Consider the following 20,660-nt stretch of genomic DNA (forward strand, 5'->3'; position numbering starts at 1 on the left):
CATGGTGTTTCTGTCCCTACCCTTCCTCTTTATCCCACTGACTTTTGAGTTTCATGCGGTGACCGTTACTCATCCGGTTCAACTTCACATTGTTGTTCTCTACCGTCACCCTGGTTCTTTGGGAGATTTCTTGGACGAGCTAGACGTCCTCCTATCGAACTTCATGAACACGGCCCCGCTCATCCTTCTGGGTGACTTTAACATCCAGACAGAGAAGTCATGTGATCTCTTACTCTTACTGTCTTCCTTTAACCTCTCACTCAGTCCCTCCCCTCCTACTCACAAAGCCGGCAACCACCTTGACTACATTTTCACAAGAAACTGCTCTACCTCTAACCTCACTGTGACTCCTCTCCATGTCTCTGACCACTTCTTCATCTCTTACTCTCTCTCGCTCTCTGGTACTGACAACCCACCCATATCTACAGACTCTGCACCTGTACGCGCAACATTCGCACCCTCTGCCCCTGCTCTCTGGCCTCCTCTGTCCTATCTGCTCTCCCTCAACTGACTGCTACTGACTCATGCATCCTAAGTCTGGTGCAGACCCTGTGCTCTCTTCTCTGTCTTCATCTCTTGATTCTCTTTGTCCTTTTAAGACACGACCGTTCGAAATCCTCTCCGGCTCCGTGGTTGTCGGACTCGGTGCGCCGAGAGAGCCACCCTCTGACGACGGAAAGAAAATGGCGCCGTCGAATCAAGCGGAAGACTTGCTCTTCTATCAATCTCTCTCTCCTCCTTCTCTTCCTCTATCTCTGCAGCCAAAAGCTCGTTCTACCTGACCAAAATTCAGTCTTCCTTCTCTAACCCCAAAAACTCTTCTCTATCTTTTCCAACCTCCTTGATCCCCCTGTCCCCTCCTCCTTCCACCCTTTTGCCGAGCCACTTTGTCGACTACTTTACAAACAAGATAGACGACATACGCTCCTCCTTTACAAATCCATCTTCTATCACCTCACCAACACTAACTTCTTCATCCCCTCTCTTCCTCTTTCACCCCTTGTCTCCCAATCAAGTTCTTAGCTTGGTGACCTCCGCCCGACCGACCACCTGCGCCTTCACCCCGTCCGTCTCCCATTCTCCAGGCTATTGCCCCTGACCTTCTGACCTTCCCTACCCATCTTATTAACAGCTTCCTCTCAACTGGCTGTTTCCCTAACTCTCTGAAGGAGGCGAGAGTCAACCCTCTCCTGAAGAAACCCACTCACCCGTCTGAAGTCAGCAACTACAGACCGGTCTCTCTTCTTCCTTTTCTCCCAAAACTCTGGAGCGAGCTATCTTGAGCCAAGTGTCCTCCTATCTCCACAGTAACAACCTTCTTGACCCTCACCAGTCTGGATTCAAGGCCGGCCACTCGACAGAGACGGCCCTCCTTGCTGTCTCTGAGCAGCTTCACACTGCTAGAGCAGCCTCTCTCCTCTGTCCTTATCCTTCTCGACCTTTCTGCAGCATTTGACACCGTGAACCACCAGATCCTGATCTCTTCTCTTCAGGACCTGGGGATCTCAGGCACTGCACTCGCTCTTTTCTCTTCCTACCTTAAAGACCGCACCTACGGGTAACTTGGAGAGGATCTGTGTCTGATCCTTGTCCTCTCACTACTGGGGTTCCTCAAGGCTCCGTCCTGGGTCCCTCCTCTTCTCTCTGTACACAAATTCTCTCGGCTCTGTCATTCGTTCGCATGGCTTCTCCTACCATAGCTATGCTGATGACACCCAACTGATCTTCTCGTTCCACCGTCCGAAACACAGGTGGCGGCACGAATCTCTGCCTGTCTGACTGACATCTCTCAGTGGATGTCTGCTCACCACCTGAAGATCAACCCTGACAAGACTGAGCTACTATTCCTTCCAGGAAAGGCTCCCCACCCACGACCTGACTATCACCTTCAACAGCTCTGTGTTGGCCCCTACCCTGACTGCCAGGAACCTCGGGTGACACTCGACAGTCAACTCTCCTGACGGCAAACATCGCTGCGACGACGTGTTCCTGTAGGTACATGCTGCACAACATCAGGAGAATACGTCCTCTTCTTACTCAGAAGGCGGCGCAGGTTCTGATCCAGGCTCTGGTCATTTCACGCCTCGACTACTGCAACTCCCTCCTGGCTGGTCTACCTGCTAAGGCCATCCGACCCCTGCAGCTCATCCAGAATGCAGCAGCTCGACTGGTCTTCAGCCTCCCGAAATTCACCCACACCACTCGCCTCCTCCGCCTCTCCACTGGTTACCGTGGCTGCTCGCGTGATCCGCTTCAAAACACTGGTCCTGGCGCATGCTCTAGACGGATCGGGCCGTCTACATCCGGGATATGGTCACACCGTACACCCCGGCATGTTCTCCGCTCGGCAACAGCCAATCGACTTGTGACTACTGCACCTCGAGCTAATCACTCAAATCCAGACTGTTTGCTGTCCTGGCTCCTCAGTGGTGGAACGAGCTCCCCACTGACATCAGGACAGCAGAAAGTCTCTACATCTTCCGTCGGAGACTGAATACACACCTTTTCCGACTATATCTGGATTAAAACACAGATTAGCACTTCAGTGGCACTTAGATAGCACTTACTTATGGTACTTTTGTAGTTCGACTATGTTGAGGAAATGTTACTTCCTGTATTCTTGTTGTTCTTAGTTTGTACTCTAGGTTGAAATGCACTTATTGTAAGTCGCTTTGGATAAAAGCGTCTGCTAAATGACATGTAATGTAATGGATTACTTCTTTAATTATTCCCATCAAATAACATGCCTTATACGTCCTTTCATCCATCAGATACTGCTCAGGAATGATCACCGGTTTAGTTTCTCGCCCATAACTGAATTTGCATCTCAAAGGTTGAAACTTAAAAAAGAAGAGGACATACATACCAGATCTGGTGGAGGATGCTGCTTTCTTTGGTTGTTTCCTCCTGTGGGTACTGCTCCCAGTGAGCTGCAGTTGGAGTTTGTGGGTCTTGCTGGTGCCTTGTTTTTGTCCACTGCAAGAGAACTGCAACATCTGAGCGTGTGGGTAGCAGGTACAGCATTCAACATGGTGTCCACACACTCCCCATGGACACAGAATGCTCACACGTTCCATTAACGTACCACAACATCGGGACACAGAAAACTAAAAGAAACCCCAACATACACACATACACACTTGTCTCATACATCTTCTCTCATCTGGTAATGGAGAATACGCCATATTGACTGTTCAGGGCTGAGGCAGATGCATTATGGGATGCGTGGTAATGGTTTGTGTGTGTGTGTGTGTGTGTGTGTGTGTGTGTGTGTGTGTGTGTGTGTGTGTGTGTGTGTGTGTGTGTGTGTGTGTGTGTGTGTGTGTGTGTGTGTGTGTGTGTGTGGGGGTGTGTGTGTGTGTGTGTGTGTGTGTGTGTAAAAGTGCGTTCACACCAAAAGCGATGAGATTTTTCCTTTAAGTTTCAATATTTCAACTAGGGGCGAAAATTGCGCCGCTGAAAACGCGTCGCCCACATTGCCTCGCCCGGAAAAATATTGCGTCTATCGCAGCCACACGCGACTTACGTTGACTTTTCATGGGATTCGGTCGCGCGAAAAAATCGCATCGCTTTTGGTGTGAACGCACCTTAAGTACTTTGTTTACGTTGCAGACAGTGAAGGAAAGCCCACTGACATACAGAGACCCGTCTGCAACGCTTGTTTCAAAGCCACACAGACCAAACACACATCTGTAAAGTTATGTAACAACGATTGCTCATACTGAAGGAAGTAACGATGTATTCATCTGGTCAGATACAGACAAAAGGCTGACATAGCCGTGTATAATTAATGTTGTGATGGCACCATGTAGTTTTAATTAATATCTTGCTGTAGGCTAATACTAATAGTAAGGTCATTTGTTAAGTGTTGGAAAAGCTGTTCAGGAACAAGCTGGTAAAAAAGGGAACCATACAGATGTTTTATTATGTGGTATCATATTGTATTTATGATATTGTATTGAATTCTGGTATCTGGTATCATGATATTTATGGCAGGTATCGTAGGCCTACAGAAGTTATAATGTTGGTATCGTGACAACCTGATAGAGGCAGAACAGACTCAAGGAAAAGGCTCATCGCTAATCAGAGCAAACGAGTCCTTGAATCAGAATCAGAATCAGAATCAGTTTTATTGGCCAAGTAAGTTTGCACAAACAAGGAATTTGACTAGGTAAAGTGTCTCTCAGTGCTTACACAAAATATACATTTCAACACAATACAATACAGAACAAACAAAACAAAACAGTGCAGTACAGAACAAACAGTGCAAAACAGTGCAACGGTCTAAGAAGTTTAAGAAAGTGACTTAAAGTATATACAAGAGGAATGGCTATATACAGTAGCTGTGAAACAGTAGTGCCAGAAGAAGTGGAGAGTGTGAGAAGTGCAGGGATAAATATATATGCTACAGTGGGTTATTGTTTAGTAGTGAGACGGCGAGGGGGAAGAAACTGTTTATTTGTCTCGAGGTTTTGGCGAACAGTGATCTGTAGCGTCTACCAGAGGGGAGGAGTTTAAATAGTTTGTGTCTGGGGTGGGAGGGGTCTGCAGTGATTTTTCCTGCCCGTTTCCTGACTCTGGAGGTGTACAGGTCTTGGATGGTGGGCAGGTTGGCACCGATGATCTTCTCTGCAGACCTGACTGTCCGTTGGAGTCTGTTCTGATCCAGTTTGGTGGCCGATCCAAACCAGACAGTGATTGAAGTGCACAGAACAGACTCTATAATTGCGGTGAAGAACATGGTCAGCAGCTCCTGAGGCAGGTTGTACTTCCTAAGCTGGCGCAGGAAGTACATCCTCTGCTGGGCCTTCTTGATGATTTTGTTGACATTAGGTTCCCACTTCAGGTTCCGGGAGATTGTGGATCCAAGAAACCTGAAGGATTCCACAGCCAACACAGTGTTATTGAGTATGGTGAGGGGGGGCAGTGCTGGGGGGCTCCTCCTGAAGTCCACTGTCATCTCCACAGTTTTAAGCGTGTTCAGCTCTAGGTTGTTGCGACCGCACCACAGGACCAGCTGTTCAACTTCCCGCCTATATGCAGACTCGTCATCATCACGGATGAGGCCGATGACTGATGTGTCACCTGCAAATTTTAGGAGTTGAACAGATGGGTCTCCTGAGGTGCAGTCGTTGGTGTAGAGGGAGAAGAGCAGTGGGGAGAGCACGCATCCCTGAGGTGCACCAGTGCTGACTGACCGGGTGCTGGATATTGTTTCTCCCAGCCTCACCTGCTGCTTCCTGTCCATCAGGAAGTTTGTAATCCACTGACAGGTGGAGGCAGGCACAGTGAGCTGGGTGAGTTTGGTGAGGAGGACTTCTGGGATGATGGTGTTGAACGCTGAGCTGAAGTCCACGAACAGCATCCTTGCATAGGTCCCTGGGGAGTTGAGGTGTTGCAGGATGGAGTGCACATGTTGACTGCATCATCCACTGACCTGTTTACCCGGTAGGCAAACTGCAGAGGGTCCAGCAGGGGGCCTGTGATGCCCTTCAGATGGGTCAATACCAGTCTCTCCAAGGACTTCATGACCACAGACGTCAGGGCGACGGGCCTGTAGTCATTCAGTCCAGTGATGGAGGATGTTTTGGGAACCGGGATGATGGTGGAGCGTTTGAAGCAGGAGGGGACTTCACACAGCTCCAGAGATCTGTTGAAGATCCGTGTGAAGATGGGGGCCAGCTGATCAGCGCAGGCTTTCAGACAGGAGGGTGACACACCGTCTGGGCCTGCTGCCTTCCTCGTCTTCTGTCTCTGAAAGAGCCGGCACACATCCTCTTCACAGACCGTCAGTGCCGGTGGGGGGGTCAGGGGGGAGGGGGTAGGTGATAACAGGGGATGCAGATGATTGTGTGAAGTCTGAGTTGGAGCGGGTGAGGGGTGTGAATGTGGGGTGATCAAACCTGCAGTAAAACACATTCAGATCGTCAGCCAGTTGAGGGTTCTCCATGGAGTGGGGGGAGGATTTCCTATTGTTGGTGATGTCCCGCAGGCCTCTCCACACTGACGCACTTGAAGGACTTGTTCAGGCCAAAAAAGGACGTTGGTTCATGATTGACTAACCATATTATATATAATGATGAGCAAGCTTTGTTCATAATCAAATCAGTTTATAATTGTGGTCAGAACAATCAAAAGCCTAGTTATAAAAGCTTGAGGTTTCATCAAATAACGTGGATGTGGTGTGGCGACAAGAAAATCTTTCCTTTCAAATGGTCTTATAGCAATGCTTCCAATTGCATTGGTTTGTTAACTTACCAGCGTTTATTACATTAGATGTCATTCAGTTGACACTTTTATACAAAGCAACTTAGGCCTACAAACATGTTACATTCATACACCGTAGATCACAGCGACAGTGTGCCAAACCCCTGATAGAAAGACGGACCTGCTAACGACTGATCCACAGTGACCCCCTTTATGTTTCATCTTCTATAACTCAGTCTTGCAGGTGTGGAATGCATCATATTTATTCATTAGCTTCTCTTTTTTCTATAACTTTCAATTGACCCTTGACTAAGTCCAGCCCCTGGAATGCAGACTGGCCTGGACAAATGTAGCATAACTCCGTTCAGAGACTCTCATGTCATTTCAGGTGTTCATCCTTTTCAGGCTGGTTTTGTGGATTTGGAGGTAGTCATGGTTAAATATTGTGATATTCTTGAATCCATCCAATCCATTCCATTTATGTGTAACCTTTCTTGTTCCTCACCCACATGCTATGTTCACAGTAAAATTGAGACGGACCAGCATGTTCTGTTGCCAGTAGATGGCAGTATCTATCTTCAGGGCCAGCCCTGAATACCAGCACTTACTGAGAGACTACAGACTCTTCAGTCGCATTTAGATTATATTTGAAATATTAATTGGGTGCAGAACTATTTCTCACTCAATAAGGATGAAATATGACCTGTACTAAATGATTCTCTTTGTTGGAATGTGAATACGGTTAATCTGAGACTACACCTCAAAAATAATACTCAACTTCAAAAGTATTAAATTTCGGATAACACCGCAACACTGATGGTCCTGCCGGTTGCACTGCATTACTGGCCCAAAAGCTGCACACCGAATATTCTCCTCCACTGTCTCTCCACAAGGATGTGTGCTTTCACTATTTATCCTCTACACAAATACAGGACTGTCTCAGAAAATTAGAATATTGTGATAAAGTTCTTTATTTTCTGTAATGCAATTAAAAAAACAAAAATGTCATGCATTCTGGATTCATTACAAATCAACTGAAATATTGCAAGCCTTTTATTCTTTTAATATTGCTGATTATGGCTTACAGCTTAAGAAAACTCTAAAATCCTATCTCATAAAATTTTAATATTTCCTCAGACCAAGTAAAAAAAAGATTTATAACAGCTGAGTGTTTGTCAAGGCTCAGGAAACCCTTGCAGGTGTTTCGAGTTAATTAGACAATTCAAGTGATTTGTTTAATACCCTACTAGTATACTTTTTCATGATATTCTAATATTTAGAGATAGGATATTTGAGTTTTCTTAAGCTGTAAGCCATAATCAGCAATATTAAAAGAATAAAAGGCTTGCAATATTTCAGTTGATTTGTAATGAATCCAGAATGCATGACATTTTTGTTTTTTTAATTGCATTACAGAAAATAAAGAACTTCATCACAATATTCTAATTTTCTGAGACAGTCCTGTATGTGTCAGAGCAGGTATGAAAATAGGACCATTTTAAAGTATTCAGATTATTCTGTTATTGTTGGGCTCCAGGGCATAGAGACCAGCTACGGTCCGGTCATCCACGACTTTGTGAAGTTCTATCTTAAATCAAACATATTTTAAACACATAAAACCAAAGACATGATAATTTATTTTAGAAAACTTGCCCACACAGATTAAGTTATATCCATAAAGGGTCAGACAGTGGAATGTGTGGAGTCCAAGAAATATCTTGGGACAATTATTGACCCCAAACAAAATTTTGAAGCAAACTGTGAAGCCGTGTGCAAAAAGGGGCACAAGTTTTGTTTGAGGAAACTGTCCTATTTCCACATTGAAGATCATGATGATCTTACTTATTTTTGGTGTCATGGTTTGGAAACCTTTCGTTAAAGAATAAATTCTCTGCATCAGATTGTGAAATGGTCTAGCAGGCTGATTGGTGAGTCACAGCTGAGACCAGAGTCCCTGTACACCAGGCGGTTACAACGGATAACCGGCTCCATCTTAATGAAGTATCGATACTAAAAATATGAAAAATCATATAGTTTTTAACGTACGGATACCTTTTTATTATCGATACACCATGCAAAATTACAGCAGTAGATGAGCTTACATTCACGCTAACACTAAACCCCTAAAAACGCTGTCGACATTTTAACGCTGATTGGCCAAGACTCGACACGTCCCATCAAAGATGTTTTATTGCGAATATCACCACAACACATTTTCTCCGTGTCTCACTCCAATCTCATAAATGCCGGCCGGCCAGATGACTAGACCCCCCCCTTACCCCAATTCCCAAAACAAATACTCTGGATAAACACGATTCACGTGGATGACATGTTTTGTCATTCAATGCTCGGCACACAAGGAAATAGAGGCGTTAAAAAGAACGAAGAGTAAATAAAAGAGAGTCCATTGAGGTGATCGCTGCTATTCAACCCTTCAAACCAAGAAATTGCCAATGAAAAACAATAAAATAAAAGCCAAAGTTTTATTTGAAAAATCTATTCCACCAGCTGGCTGGCTGGCTGGCTGGCTTGCTTGCTAGCTGGCCCCCTCCCTCCTTCCCTTCCACGATCGCTTGGTCATTCACTCACTCCCTCATCAAGTGTGATGAAACCCCAAAATTGGGCAGGAGCCTCTCTCATTCTCACACTCAAGCATGCACACACACACACACATACATACACACACGCATGCACACACACACACGCATACACACATTGAGTTATATTACTATTTAAGTAATTGTACCCTGAAATAACTTAAATAGCACTAAATAATATGCAACTCAATTGTTTACTACTTACTGTGTACTTCTACTTCAGAGAAAAACATTGTAGTACTACATACTTGACAGAAAAATGTTACTGGTTACATTGGAGATTCAGATCTGGCTAAAAAAAGATAACAATTCAAATATAATGCTTATCATAAACTATTCAGCATCATATTAGACTTGAAAACTCCACCTCCAACATACCTAAGTAATTTGTGCTGATAATGCCTCTCTTCCACTTTTCACTTAGTAAAAAACTGAATGCAGGACTCTTCCTGCAAAGTATTTATAGTTTTATAACCAATAGTTAATAGTTTTACTTCAGACAACATGTTTTAAGCAAGCCTACCACTACCACTCCCAACACCAACATTCACAGTTAGAGAAAGGGTGAGAAGTATTAAACAGTATTAGCATATAACGATTTATTAGGATATTCTGAAAATTGTTGAATTATGTTACTATTCTACCTCATTACCTCGAAATAATTAAAAGAAACTCGAAAATCAACTGCACAGTAAGTAAGAGGAACACATTGTGGTACTGCATTTTCCTGACAGTGGTGAGGTTGCAGATGGGTTGCACTTTTCACATACCAGTTTGTTCAGTTCATTCAAGTTAATTCTAACATTTTGTTCACCTCAAAATGTCTTGTTGAGGGTTCATTTGAACTTTATCTGAGCTCTACGCTCTCAGGATCATGTCAGGCCAAAATAAAAGGTGCCGACGGACGAAATGCCAAACTCAAAACGGTAGTCCATAAACCAATGCGTGAAATCACAGTGACAATTTCCACTTTATATCTACAGTCTATGTTGTCAACACAAAACAAAACACACACACACACACAAACACACAGCCTCTCACACACCGTACCTGTGCTGTTTATTTGACCGTGTTTTGCTGAGCTGCTTCTTTGCAAGGGACACTGGGATGCCTGCTTTGTCAGGCCCTGATTGGCAGCAGGGGCTATTGAATGGGCGGCTGCTGTTTTTGTTGTGTTGTTATTGTTTACTGTTGGGGCCTTCAGACCTGTGAAGAGGACAAAGAAGAAGTCAAAGTCACAGAACTTCTTTAAATGTTTTTTTTGTCACTGGCTTGCCAGATGTTGATGCTTAAACGTTCCAGTTGCAGTTAAGTTAGCTGCAATTGTAAAAGCAATTGACCCTGATTGATGTTTCCACTCTTCCCTGAGAGGTGTGGGTCACCGAGTTGACAACTAAGACAGAAGATTTTAATTTAGCGAAGCCAAATTATGACCAGGATTTTTTTATTTATGTAACTATCTTCTCCCATCCTTTTCTTGTTCATCAGTAGTCCATTTTTAGAAGCAATTTTTTCAGCTGTAGCCACTATTTTAGGCTGCAGAGTAGAATCCCTTGTACTACCCACAATGTACCCACTCTGACTCAGAGGGGATATGCCACATAAACAGATGTCTGTTTCTTCATAGTCTTCTAGCCGGCTGGGGGACATTTTAGGATACACTGAGCTCTCCTCCTCTCTCTCTCCTTTACATATCTTTATTGCACATTACTAACTCTACTTCTTCCAGTCTGTGTGCCTTCTGGCCTCACAGGGTCAATTGGACCTGGCTGTGTCTGGAGCTGGTCCTGGCTTCTGGGCCCGACTCTGACTCCTTGTTCCTGCTTCCTGCATCCTACCCCTGGCCTGGCCTCCTTTCTCAGTTTTTGACCCTGTCTCCTTCTTGGTTCCTCATTAGCATCACCTCTTTTGAGATGCCTCCTGCCTAATGGCCCTGCTGATGATTTTGCGGAATCTATGACCAAGTTACAGAAAACCATCATCAAACATGGATATCATACATGTTTGACAGCACCTGCCATCAGTGTCTGATTTGAATATAGAAGATACCAAATTCAGTTTATGAACTTACATGATATTGTATTGAATATTTATGAAATCACTTTTTAAAATATTTTTGAATGGAGGCTAATTTTAAAAATCTCACAAACCCCCCTGAAGAGCTCTCGCTCTTGCTCTCTCTCTCTCTGGTTCCACCCCTCAGAACCCATGCAGGTGACGCCCTTGGCCCTGCCGCCAGACAACCCTGGTGGCCCCATAGCAGAGTACCAGGTGTGGGTCGGTGCTCTGGCTGCTCCAGCATGGTAGATAGTGTGCTATTGTTGTACGATACAAACACACACATCATTTTTAGTCTGAGTCTTCGAGCAACTGTGTGTGTGTGTGTGTGTGTGTGTTTGAGAGAGAGAAAGTGAAAGTGAAGTCAGTTATGTTGTGTTTAACAATAGAGGAGAAGAGAGGCCCACAATCTTACCTTTGCTTGTCGCTCCACTGATCTCGGTGCTTCCCTGTGATGAGGAAGTTAGGCTTGTGGGTAATCCCTTCACAGGACGTTTTGATGCGGCATGTCGTCTGACCGGCCCCAGTGCCTGCTGATTGGCTATTGGTTTAGAGTTGGATGTTGCAGGACCCAGGACAGCTGCAGTGGTGCGAGGTTTTGGGATACCTGGGAGACAGAGTAATACAGAAGACAATAGATACAGAAATAAAGAAATGGACTTTGAAAATAATATTTGATCTAAAACACTCTGATGAACTTTAATACTAACTGGAAACATAATATTTTGTATAAATCACATATGTATATGCAACTGAGAAAATAATAGACTTCAAAAGATATCAGTGAAGCAGTGCATGAGGTAGGTAGGTATGTATTCATGCCTTAGACAATTAGCTTCACTACATCCATTTAGGAAGAAACACTGACTAAAAATCACTTCTTTGACCAGAGAACAAACAAGGATCTAGACATTTAAATGAGTCGTAGCTGCAACAGCTATAATATTAGTTTAATGTCACACTTTATAATATTCATTGCCTCATAGCTTCTGAACTAGCAAAACTATAGGAGGAAGACTAAGGCCATGCACAGGTAAAAAAAGAAAGAAAGTGATGAGGTCACTGTAACACTGCATTGTTGTCAGCTCAATATACACACACACACACATGCGTGCACACACAAATGCGCAGACATACACACACACACACACACACACACTCTGCAGAGGTCACCAATAACAAGACTGCAGTGTAATTTCTTTCAAGAAAGTTAAGGATTTGCTTTAAATAAAATTCAAATATTGGCATAATATTAATCATAATTATTTTTTGCTAAATTTAAATTGAATTAATTCACAATCCACACGGTAAGATCTCATGAAAATAATCATGGGGCTAGCAGAGGTCACTAATAACAAGACTGCAATGTAATTTCTTTCAAGAAATGTAAGGATCTGCTTTAAAGAAATATCAAATATTGGAAATATATTACTATTATTTTCTTTATGAAGTGCCTTCATTTAGAAATCAAACGTCAGAATGTCTTGATTATCTCTGGGTGACACCTTGAGGTACTCAACCATGAATCAGAAGTGAAAGTATTTTGTAACTATGCACCATTGTGTTCTAAATCTATTCTGAAATTAGACACACATTTGCGCATGAATGTGATTTTCTATATCTTTTATTTTGACATTTTAAATCAGAACATCTAATATTGGAATAATTACCTTCTTTTATGTATTGTATTCATCATTCATACAATTCGTGATTTTTCATCTCTTCAATTAGTTTAATCTATCACTATATCTGCTTTCTCCCCGGAGTCCTTTTGACTTCACGTCTCATAGGGTCGTCGGACCCTATGAGACGGCATAGATCCTATCTGCCTGATGGATCATCGAGGTCTGGGTCGTGGAATTCCTGCTACCAACTACGCCACTGCCCTGTTGAGACTCCGCCCACTGTTGAGACTCCGCCCACTCCTCCTCTCTACCTCCATCTGCCTGATGGATCGTGGAGGTCTCCATCGTGGAATATGCCTACTGTGAACTATTCATACATTCTGTCATATTCATTGAATGTATTTTAACTCTAAATCTGTCCTTCTGTACACATTACATCTCTTGCACCTGTCCATCCTGGAGAGGGATCCTCCTCTGTTGCTCTCCTGAAGGTTTCTTCCCTTTTTTTCCCCTGAAGGGTTATTTGGAAGTTTTTCCTGATCCGATGTGAGGTTTTGGGGCAGGGATGTCTATGTGTACAGATTGTAAAGCACTCCGAGACAAATTTGTAATTTGTGAAATTGGGCTATACAAATAAACTGAATTGAATTGAATTGAATTTCGTCATATCACGTTCACCGGAAGTTCGCTCTTATTTTGAAGACAGTTTTCACACGCTCGTACCGTAATGCCTGGTATATACGTGTACTGAAAAATATCGGGCGGGCTGGCTTGACTGTGTTTTCCGAAGTGGCGGCTGACTTGACCGCAGTCAAACACGCCGCCCGGAAATATATCGCGTCTATCGCAGCCACACGCATCTGTACGCTTTTCATGGAATTCGGTCGCGCATGTACCTGTGTTTCTCAGGACATGCAGCCTGATCTCCAGCTAAGCAGGGACGTTTCTGCGGTCCTGCTTGTCCTTGCTACAACAAATAGATTGGACAGGGTTCTACTGGCCTTTAAGCCGTGCTTTGTATCGTGGGTGGACACTAAGGTGTTTGGAATGGCCCATTCCACAATAATGACGGTAATGCAGTCTCATCCACTATTCACAGAAGAATAGTAGAGTGTCTACTGGTTTCACTGTTGATTTATTCTATAGCTCTCCTAAATGTGCCCATAGGGTCCTAAGTTCTTCTTATACATAGGATATACATATCCTTGTAAAGGATTGTACTGCCTTGGCTAATTGCTTTTCAGGGCGTTGTTGTGAAAGAAAACATGTATAATCAGTATAAATGATAAAATAACACCATCTCAACAGCTTAGTGCCATTGAACTATTCATTAAACAGGTCTCGTAAACTCAGTTTTAATGATAATTTCGTCCTTCCAACAGAAGAACATTTGTTAAACATGTTGGGGAATACCACTTTGTTTATTTACCTGAATCAATGTCTCCTCTACAGCACGACATAAACTGCAGCAAACAGCTAACCTGAATCCCAAACTACATACAACCACTAATAAGGACATCCCACAAGTATTCTACTGCATTTAGGAGTGCTATGGGACCTATGATGTGTGAGAAAAAACGAAATCATAATAAACAAAAAGCAAATTCATTTTACATTTTTTTTTAACTAATAGATTAGTTGTTTAAATAATCCTGGAACACAGAAACAGACTAAATGCCATCACATACGAATAGGGATTCAGCAGTCGTTGGCAATCACAGCTCTTCTATCTGAAACACAATACATTTTGTCTCTACGTCTTTTCTCAAGGTTGACATTAGATTACTAACTCACCTATTTAAATACACATTCCTCCGAACAAATGACTAATGAATGAATACGAATAGATATGCAAGCTATCCAACTATCTTTTGGGCCCCCAGGAAGACTCTGACAGACCTGTTTTCTCCCGAATTACCTCATTAAGGTTTAAGGTTTAAGGTTTAAGGTTTTTTATTTGCCATCTGTGCCTAGACCAGCAGTCCAGACACATCGGAATTATTTTTGCAGGGTTCTCCGAGTCAAGAGGTACAAAACAACACACTATAATAACAGTAACAGTAACAATAATAGAAATATGCACACAGACTTACTGTTCTTTTGTGAATCCTGCATTTGCTGAAAATTATTTTCAATTTATACATTTGTACTGTTGGTTTTGTATGTTAATTACCCACAATTGGATCTAATATTGTGTGCGGCACCTATGACAAACTGCAACAAGCTAATTTCTCCACAGACATAATTAAAGTTTCTTTCACCAACTTTCGAGAGAGAGAGAGAGAAAGAGCACAATAAAGGCTTGTTATAAAGAGAGGTAAAAAATGAACATGTGCTCACCGCAATTACATTACCTCATACATAACACACGTATCCACATACCCCCACACACACACACACACACACAGTCTCTGTTAGTGAAGGTAGAGCAGCCTTTATACTTGTACTGCGACTGAAGCCAGCAGAAAACATCTGGCTTCATTTGTATTTAGTTGTGATGTGAAGCCAGCTGAAGGAAAGCATCTGAATTGTAGACGGCATTGCCCTGGCATCCAACACCACTGTAAAGAATCTTGGCGTTATCTTTGATCGGGACTTGTCCTTTAACTCCCACGTAAAGCAAATCTCAAGGACTGCATTCTTTCATCTACGTAATATTTCAAAAATCAGGCACATCTTGTCTCAAAAAGATGCAGAAAAATTGGTTCACGCGTTCGTTACTTCGAGACTGGATTACTGCAACTCCTTATTATCAGGCTGCTCTAATAAGTCTCTTAGGTCCCTCCAGTTGATCCAGAATGCTGCAGCTCGTGTTCTCACTAAAACCAAGAAAAGAGATCACATCACTCCTGCACTAGCTGCTCCAGGGCTCTCAAGTCTCACGCATTGAGCGTGAGACTCACGCATTTCGGTCTTATCTCACGCACTCCCGCCACACATCGAATTCCTCACGCTGAAAAAACCTCTCGGCTATTTAATGCTTGAATGCAGAGGTGCTCAATACGCCGATCGATTGTTCCGCTGCAGATCTCCGACGCCGGTCTGCGCGCATTGGGATGGAGCAAAAAAATAGTCTCAATCACACGTTACTAACTCTGCTTTCTCCCCGGAGTCCTTTTGACTTCACGTCTCATGGGGTCATCGGACCCTATAAAGACGACATAGATCCTATCTGCCTGATGGATCATCGAGGTCTGGGTCGTGGAATTCCTGCTCCTGACTACGCCACTGCCCTGTTGAGACTCCGCCCACTGTTGAGACTCCGCCCACTCCTCCTCTCTACCTCCATCTGCCTGATGGATCGTGGAGGTCTCCATCGTGGAATATGCCTACTATGAACTATTCATACACTCTGTCACATTCATTGAATGTATTTTAACTCTAAATCTGTCCTTCTGTACACATTACATCTATTGCATCTGTCCATCCTGGAGAGGGATCCTCCTCTGTTGCTCTCCTGAAGGTTTCTTCCCTTTTTTTCCCCCTGAAGGGTTATTTGGGAGTTTTTCCTGGTCCGATGCAAGGTTTTGGGGCAGGGATGTCTATGTGTACAGATTGTAAAGCACTCCGAGACAAATTTGTAATTTGTGAAATTGGGCTATACAAATAAACTGAATTGAATTGAATTGAATTATGTGACCCAGGAAATCAATGTTAGGTAAGAGCTGGCCCTCTAAAAATGTGCTTCGTGCTTACTGTTGATACACAAAAACACACTTGTACACACAATTGTCTGACTCCGCCAGTCCAGACCTTTCAGTGATTAAATTCCTTCTTCAATCCCTGACTTAGTACATTGTTATACCAGTGAACTTGACAAAATTTGATGATCAGTTCTTCTGTCATGTTTTGGGGAAAACCCACAGAGGGATGGTCCCCTGCTTATAATACTGGTAAGGAAGAAAACTGGTGGCTCAGTGTTGTAGATCATATTAGTTGAGAGAACTCATGGCAGCAAATGCAAGTTATGCAACACACTTATTCAGATATCTTTCTCAGGCCTAAATCGTTTTCAATAAAAGTTTCTCCTGCTCTGAAAATATCAGCCCTATGCTTATCCTATGATAAGGATATTGATGTGCATAGCATAGCATGAGTTCTGCCTATGAATCAGAATAACAGAAACAAACCGACTATATGCTGCTGCATACATGTGACCAGCATGGAACACATTCAACTTGTAAGTGATGTGATGTGCGGCTCCATTGCTGTAATGCAACACTACAGCTGAAACACACTAACGGAATGACGGAACCGTAAGTCACCAACTGCGTGCACACACACAGTGTGGACATCACATAGCAGCATGTGCTAGGACCTGAAAAATAGAGTGCGTGTGTGTGTGTGTGTGTGTGTGTGTATGTTTGTGTGGTATGTGGAAGGCATTTTAACTTGCAGGTCTGCAGTGTCAGCCTGCTCATTTCCTGAGTCTGGAGTCTATATGCCTGACAGAAAGTGTGTCGTTGAACAGAGCATTCATAAAATCCATATGCAGTGTGCTGCTGTATGTTTACAAGTAAGGTATTATAAAGTAAATGTGTCTCCACTGAAATAGCTCATGTTTTCATCTGTGAAGAAACCATATTGACTCACCCTGGCACTGACTTTGGCTCTGCTTTGTTTGAGATCCGCCTCCAGCACTCTGTCCACTCTCACCCATATTGGAGCTATTACTCTGGGTTTGCCGAGGCCCAGCGCTCCCCGGTCCTGGAGGTCCCGTCCCTGACCCTGGAGGTGCAGCCGGTCCCGAGGGCCCCTTATCCACTCTTGAACCTTTCCCTTGATGCCTGGAATTGGGCCCCAGCTTTGAGGAGACTTTCTGTAGAAAGAGATTATGTTTAGTGACAGCGTCCCAGCCTAGTGGACCCAGCTCCGAGCTGCGTATTGAGACCATGGTGTCAGCCATTCTCCGCTCTGAGTCAGAAATGTGGACTGGGGAGGCGGAGAAGGAACAGAGGGGAGGAGTATGAGAGAGTGTCTTAAGACAGAGAGGGAGGAGGAAAAGAGAGAGCAGGAAAGAAGAGGTAGGAGGGGAAATTGGGTTTTTGCAGCAATCACTAGAGGGTTAAAAAAAGTTGTATTGTTTTGTCCAATCCCGTCTCTGACCAGGCCAATTTTGTTCTCTCTCTGTCTTACCCCCAAACCTACATGTTCCACCCCCTCTGACTCTATAAACACCAGCACACATGGTGTGAGTTTGTAGATGGGGGCCTGACATTTGTCGTAGACTTTTAAAGCACATTTAACATATAGAGACTTCTTTGTTCTATATGTATTACCTATTTGTACTAACAGAGCAGTCAGGGACTTGAGAGAGTGAGAAATAAGTTTGAGAATGTTCACAAATCCATTCTTAAGTCAATTTAGGTCAAGACATTCATTAATAAAATCCTTTTAGCTTAGTCACCTCCCGACACAGAATCGGAGGGGATGAAACACTACAGAGTGTTCTTGTAACGTACAGCCTCCTCGACTTTTCAGCTGAGCCCAAGGATTACTGTAGCATACCAATACACACTTAATCATGTGTTGACATGTGAGCTGGTAGCTGGGCTGGGCCTAACTGATACTCTGTTTGGTATTACACGGATGGGTGGATAGTCAATGTTACTGCACACGTGTAACACCATTTCTCTGAATTTAGATTAAATTATAAAAACTCAGTTAATCTAATTATAGAATTTATCTGAATTCCTGTCAGTATGAATGGGAATAACATGAAATCCTAATATTGAGATACGGCACGTACTTATAACCATAATATCAGCTATTGCAATATAAAAGCTGATGCACAGAAAACATACCAGAGACCAAGTACACATACTGTTCACGTACCACTGCCTCATTTAAAAAACGTTAACACTTTTGACTGTGTAAGTAAATTATGTTAAACAACAACACAGTTTAGGGCACAAGACTACAGCTCAACCGGCAGATTAACGTCAATCTTTTATTTAGTTCAATTCAATTACATTTATTTTGTAAATCATGAATGACAAATTTTCCTCAAAGTGCTTTACAATCTGGGCCAAGGTCAGTGAGAGAGGGTATCCACTCCTAGTGGCAAAATGCAAGGTACCACTTGCAGGACGAATAATTCAAACATACATCGAAGGCACATTGCCTCCAGTAGCTATTTGGGGTTAATTGTCTTGCCCAAAGACATTTTGACATGATCTAGGAACCGGGAATCGTAAATATTCAGATTGGAAGATGACTTACTCTATCTCTGAACCACAGGTGTACATTTTGGTGAACAGATCCATCTTCGCTTTATCAAACCCATCACCCAAAATTGGAATTGGGTGTGTGGTACTCGGTTTCCACTCATGGGATGGACCTATGCAAGATATTTTGCTGTATCCCCTGGAATGTACACAGGTCTCATAGTTGAGTAAGTTTCTGTGGACCACAGCAGCAGGCTCCTAGCTATTTCCAGCAGTCAGGCTAAGCACAAGCCGCCCTGGTAGTTGATCATCTTTTAGTACCATGGATAGATCCAGACATTTTATGTGGAAGGATGGAGGATTCCCCATTTTCCTCACAATTTGAGACTAGCCTATCCCAACCTATTTAGAGAGGGTTTCTCCCACACTGATATATGTGAATTCACTCTCTCGTAGGGAAGTCCTGATGACATGCATGCTAGGTCTGTCTGCAGTGAGGTAGAGATGTTTAGTATTCCCTTTTAGTACCAAACTGGATTGAGGTAGGGACAGCCGAACCACCTCATCCTCATCTTTAAGTGTTCACGACAGGGAGAAGGGCAGTTGTGCGGGAATAAACCCAATAGTGACAGCTTAAGAGGGTGAAGCCAATACAAGGTTGAACCAACATCTCAGGCCTTTTTAGATCCTAGACAATGATCACACAAGTCTAAAAAAGAAAAGAAAGAAAAGACATTTTATTTATCCCTGTGGGTAAATTTTTCTCTGCATTTGAGCCAATGACAGGCAGTCTTAGTTCAAACACACATAAACTCAGTACATAATACTCACCCTGCTAGGATTCATTGCTTCCCCAGCTGCCTCATTCTTTAAAGCCTTTGCAGTACTTTCGTGAGCATCTCCACACCTCCAGCTGTGTTATGTTTCTTAGTCACACAGAGAGAGAGAGAGAGAGAGAGAGAGAGAGAGAGAGAGAGAGATTGACTACTGTACATGTGAGCTGTCACATGTCACAATTTGTATTACTGAAGTGTTAAGAAAAATGAAAACTACAGTTCCTGGTCGGGTGTTTTAAATGGAGACAAGTTGAACTGCGATCCAACTTTAGCCTCAACATTTTTCAGGTCTAGTTGGGAAACTTTACTTGCCTCCTGACTGCAAGCTTTGAAGGCTGTGGAGCAGTTGAAATGGCAATGGTTGGTTTGTTTTTTGCTGCTATGGCTGGCTGACTGGTGTTAGGTTTGGATGGTTTGGAGCCCTCTGCACATTTTTCAGTTTCCTTAAGTTGAGGAGATGCAAATTCCTTACCATCTTGATCTGGATTTGTAAGAGAGGGGGACAAAGATAATATCTAACTGGTTTCATAAAGGTGCTCAGAGAGATGCTGTGTATGGCCTTCCACAGGTAGACCAAGGGGACATGCCCTTTCATCATCAACTACACTAACAGCCAACACAGCAGAGCTGCTCATCTCAGAGTTTACAGGCAGAAACAAAGCCTCCTCTCCATCATCATCAGCATGGAGTTCTGTTGTGTCAGAGACTGGTGTCGGGGAACTATGCCTTCTCCCATTACTAATTTGACGACTGAGGTAATCATTGCCGCTGTTCGTCGTCAGCGACAGTGCCCGTGTCAGATTGTCATTGTCGTTCCAGATGTCTTGACGGTATTCACAGCTGTTTGCGTTAAGGTAAACAGACACTAAGTTTTCATTTGATTCTGATAGCTCTGTTGCTGTTTGTATCTTTTCCACAGAGATGTCATCAGGTTTACTTTGCTCCTCTGGTACCCATTTTGAAATAAAAACATCTGTAAATGTGTCTATTTTGATCATCACTGTTGTCATCAGAGTGACCTCAAACATGTCATATTAAAGGGGACTGTTGTTCAGGCCCCCACTGAAGCTGCTGAGACTCCACAGTGACTCAGGAGACGACTCCCCCAGACATGAGGAGCAAGTGGAGGAAGGAGAAGAGGACATTGGGAAATCATTCCCATTATGGTCT

At 43.3% G+C, this 20,660-nt stretch overlaps 1 protein-coding gene across 1 annotated transcript in view; it reads right to left on the reverse strand.

Annotated features, from left to right (window-relative positions):
- The window catches only part of LOC130189799 (microtubule-associated tumor suppressor 1 homolog A-like), a 44,144-nt gene extending 26,751 nt beyond the window's left edge, over window positions 1–17,393 (reverse strand). The window contains exons 1-4 of the mRNA XM_056408738.1: window positions 17,081–17,393; window positions 11,278–11,469; window positions 9,855–10,010; window positions 2,867–2,976 (exon numbers count right to left, since the gene is read on the reverse strand). Of these exons, the coding sequence (XP_056264713.1) occupies window positions 2,867–2,976; window positions 9,855–10,010; window positions 11,278–11,469; window positions 17,081–17,393 (771 nt within the window). The remainder of the gene's footprint in view (window positions 1–2,866; window positions 2,977–9,854; window positions 10,011–11,277; window positions 11,470–17,080) is intronic.
- Between the last annotated feature and the right edge of the window lie 3,267 nt (window positions 17,394–20,660).

Source organism: Pseudoliparis swirei, chromosome 24 (genome assembly GCF_029220125.1).
Source record: "Pseudoliparis swirei isolate HS2019 ecotype Mariana Trench chromosome 24, NWPU_hadal_v1, whole genome shotgun sequence".
NCBI classification, from domain to species: domain Eukaryota; kingdom Metazoa; phylum Chordata; class Actinopteri; order Perciformes; family Liparidae; genus Pseudoliparis; species Pseudoliparis swirei.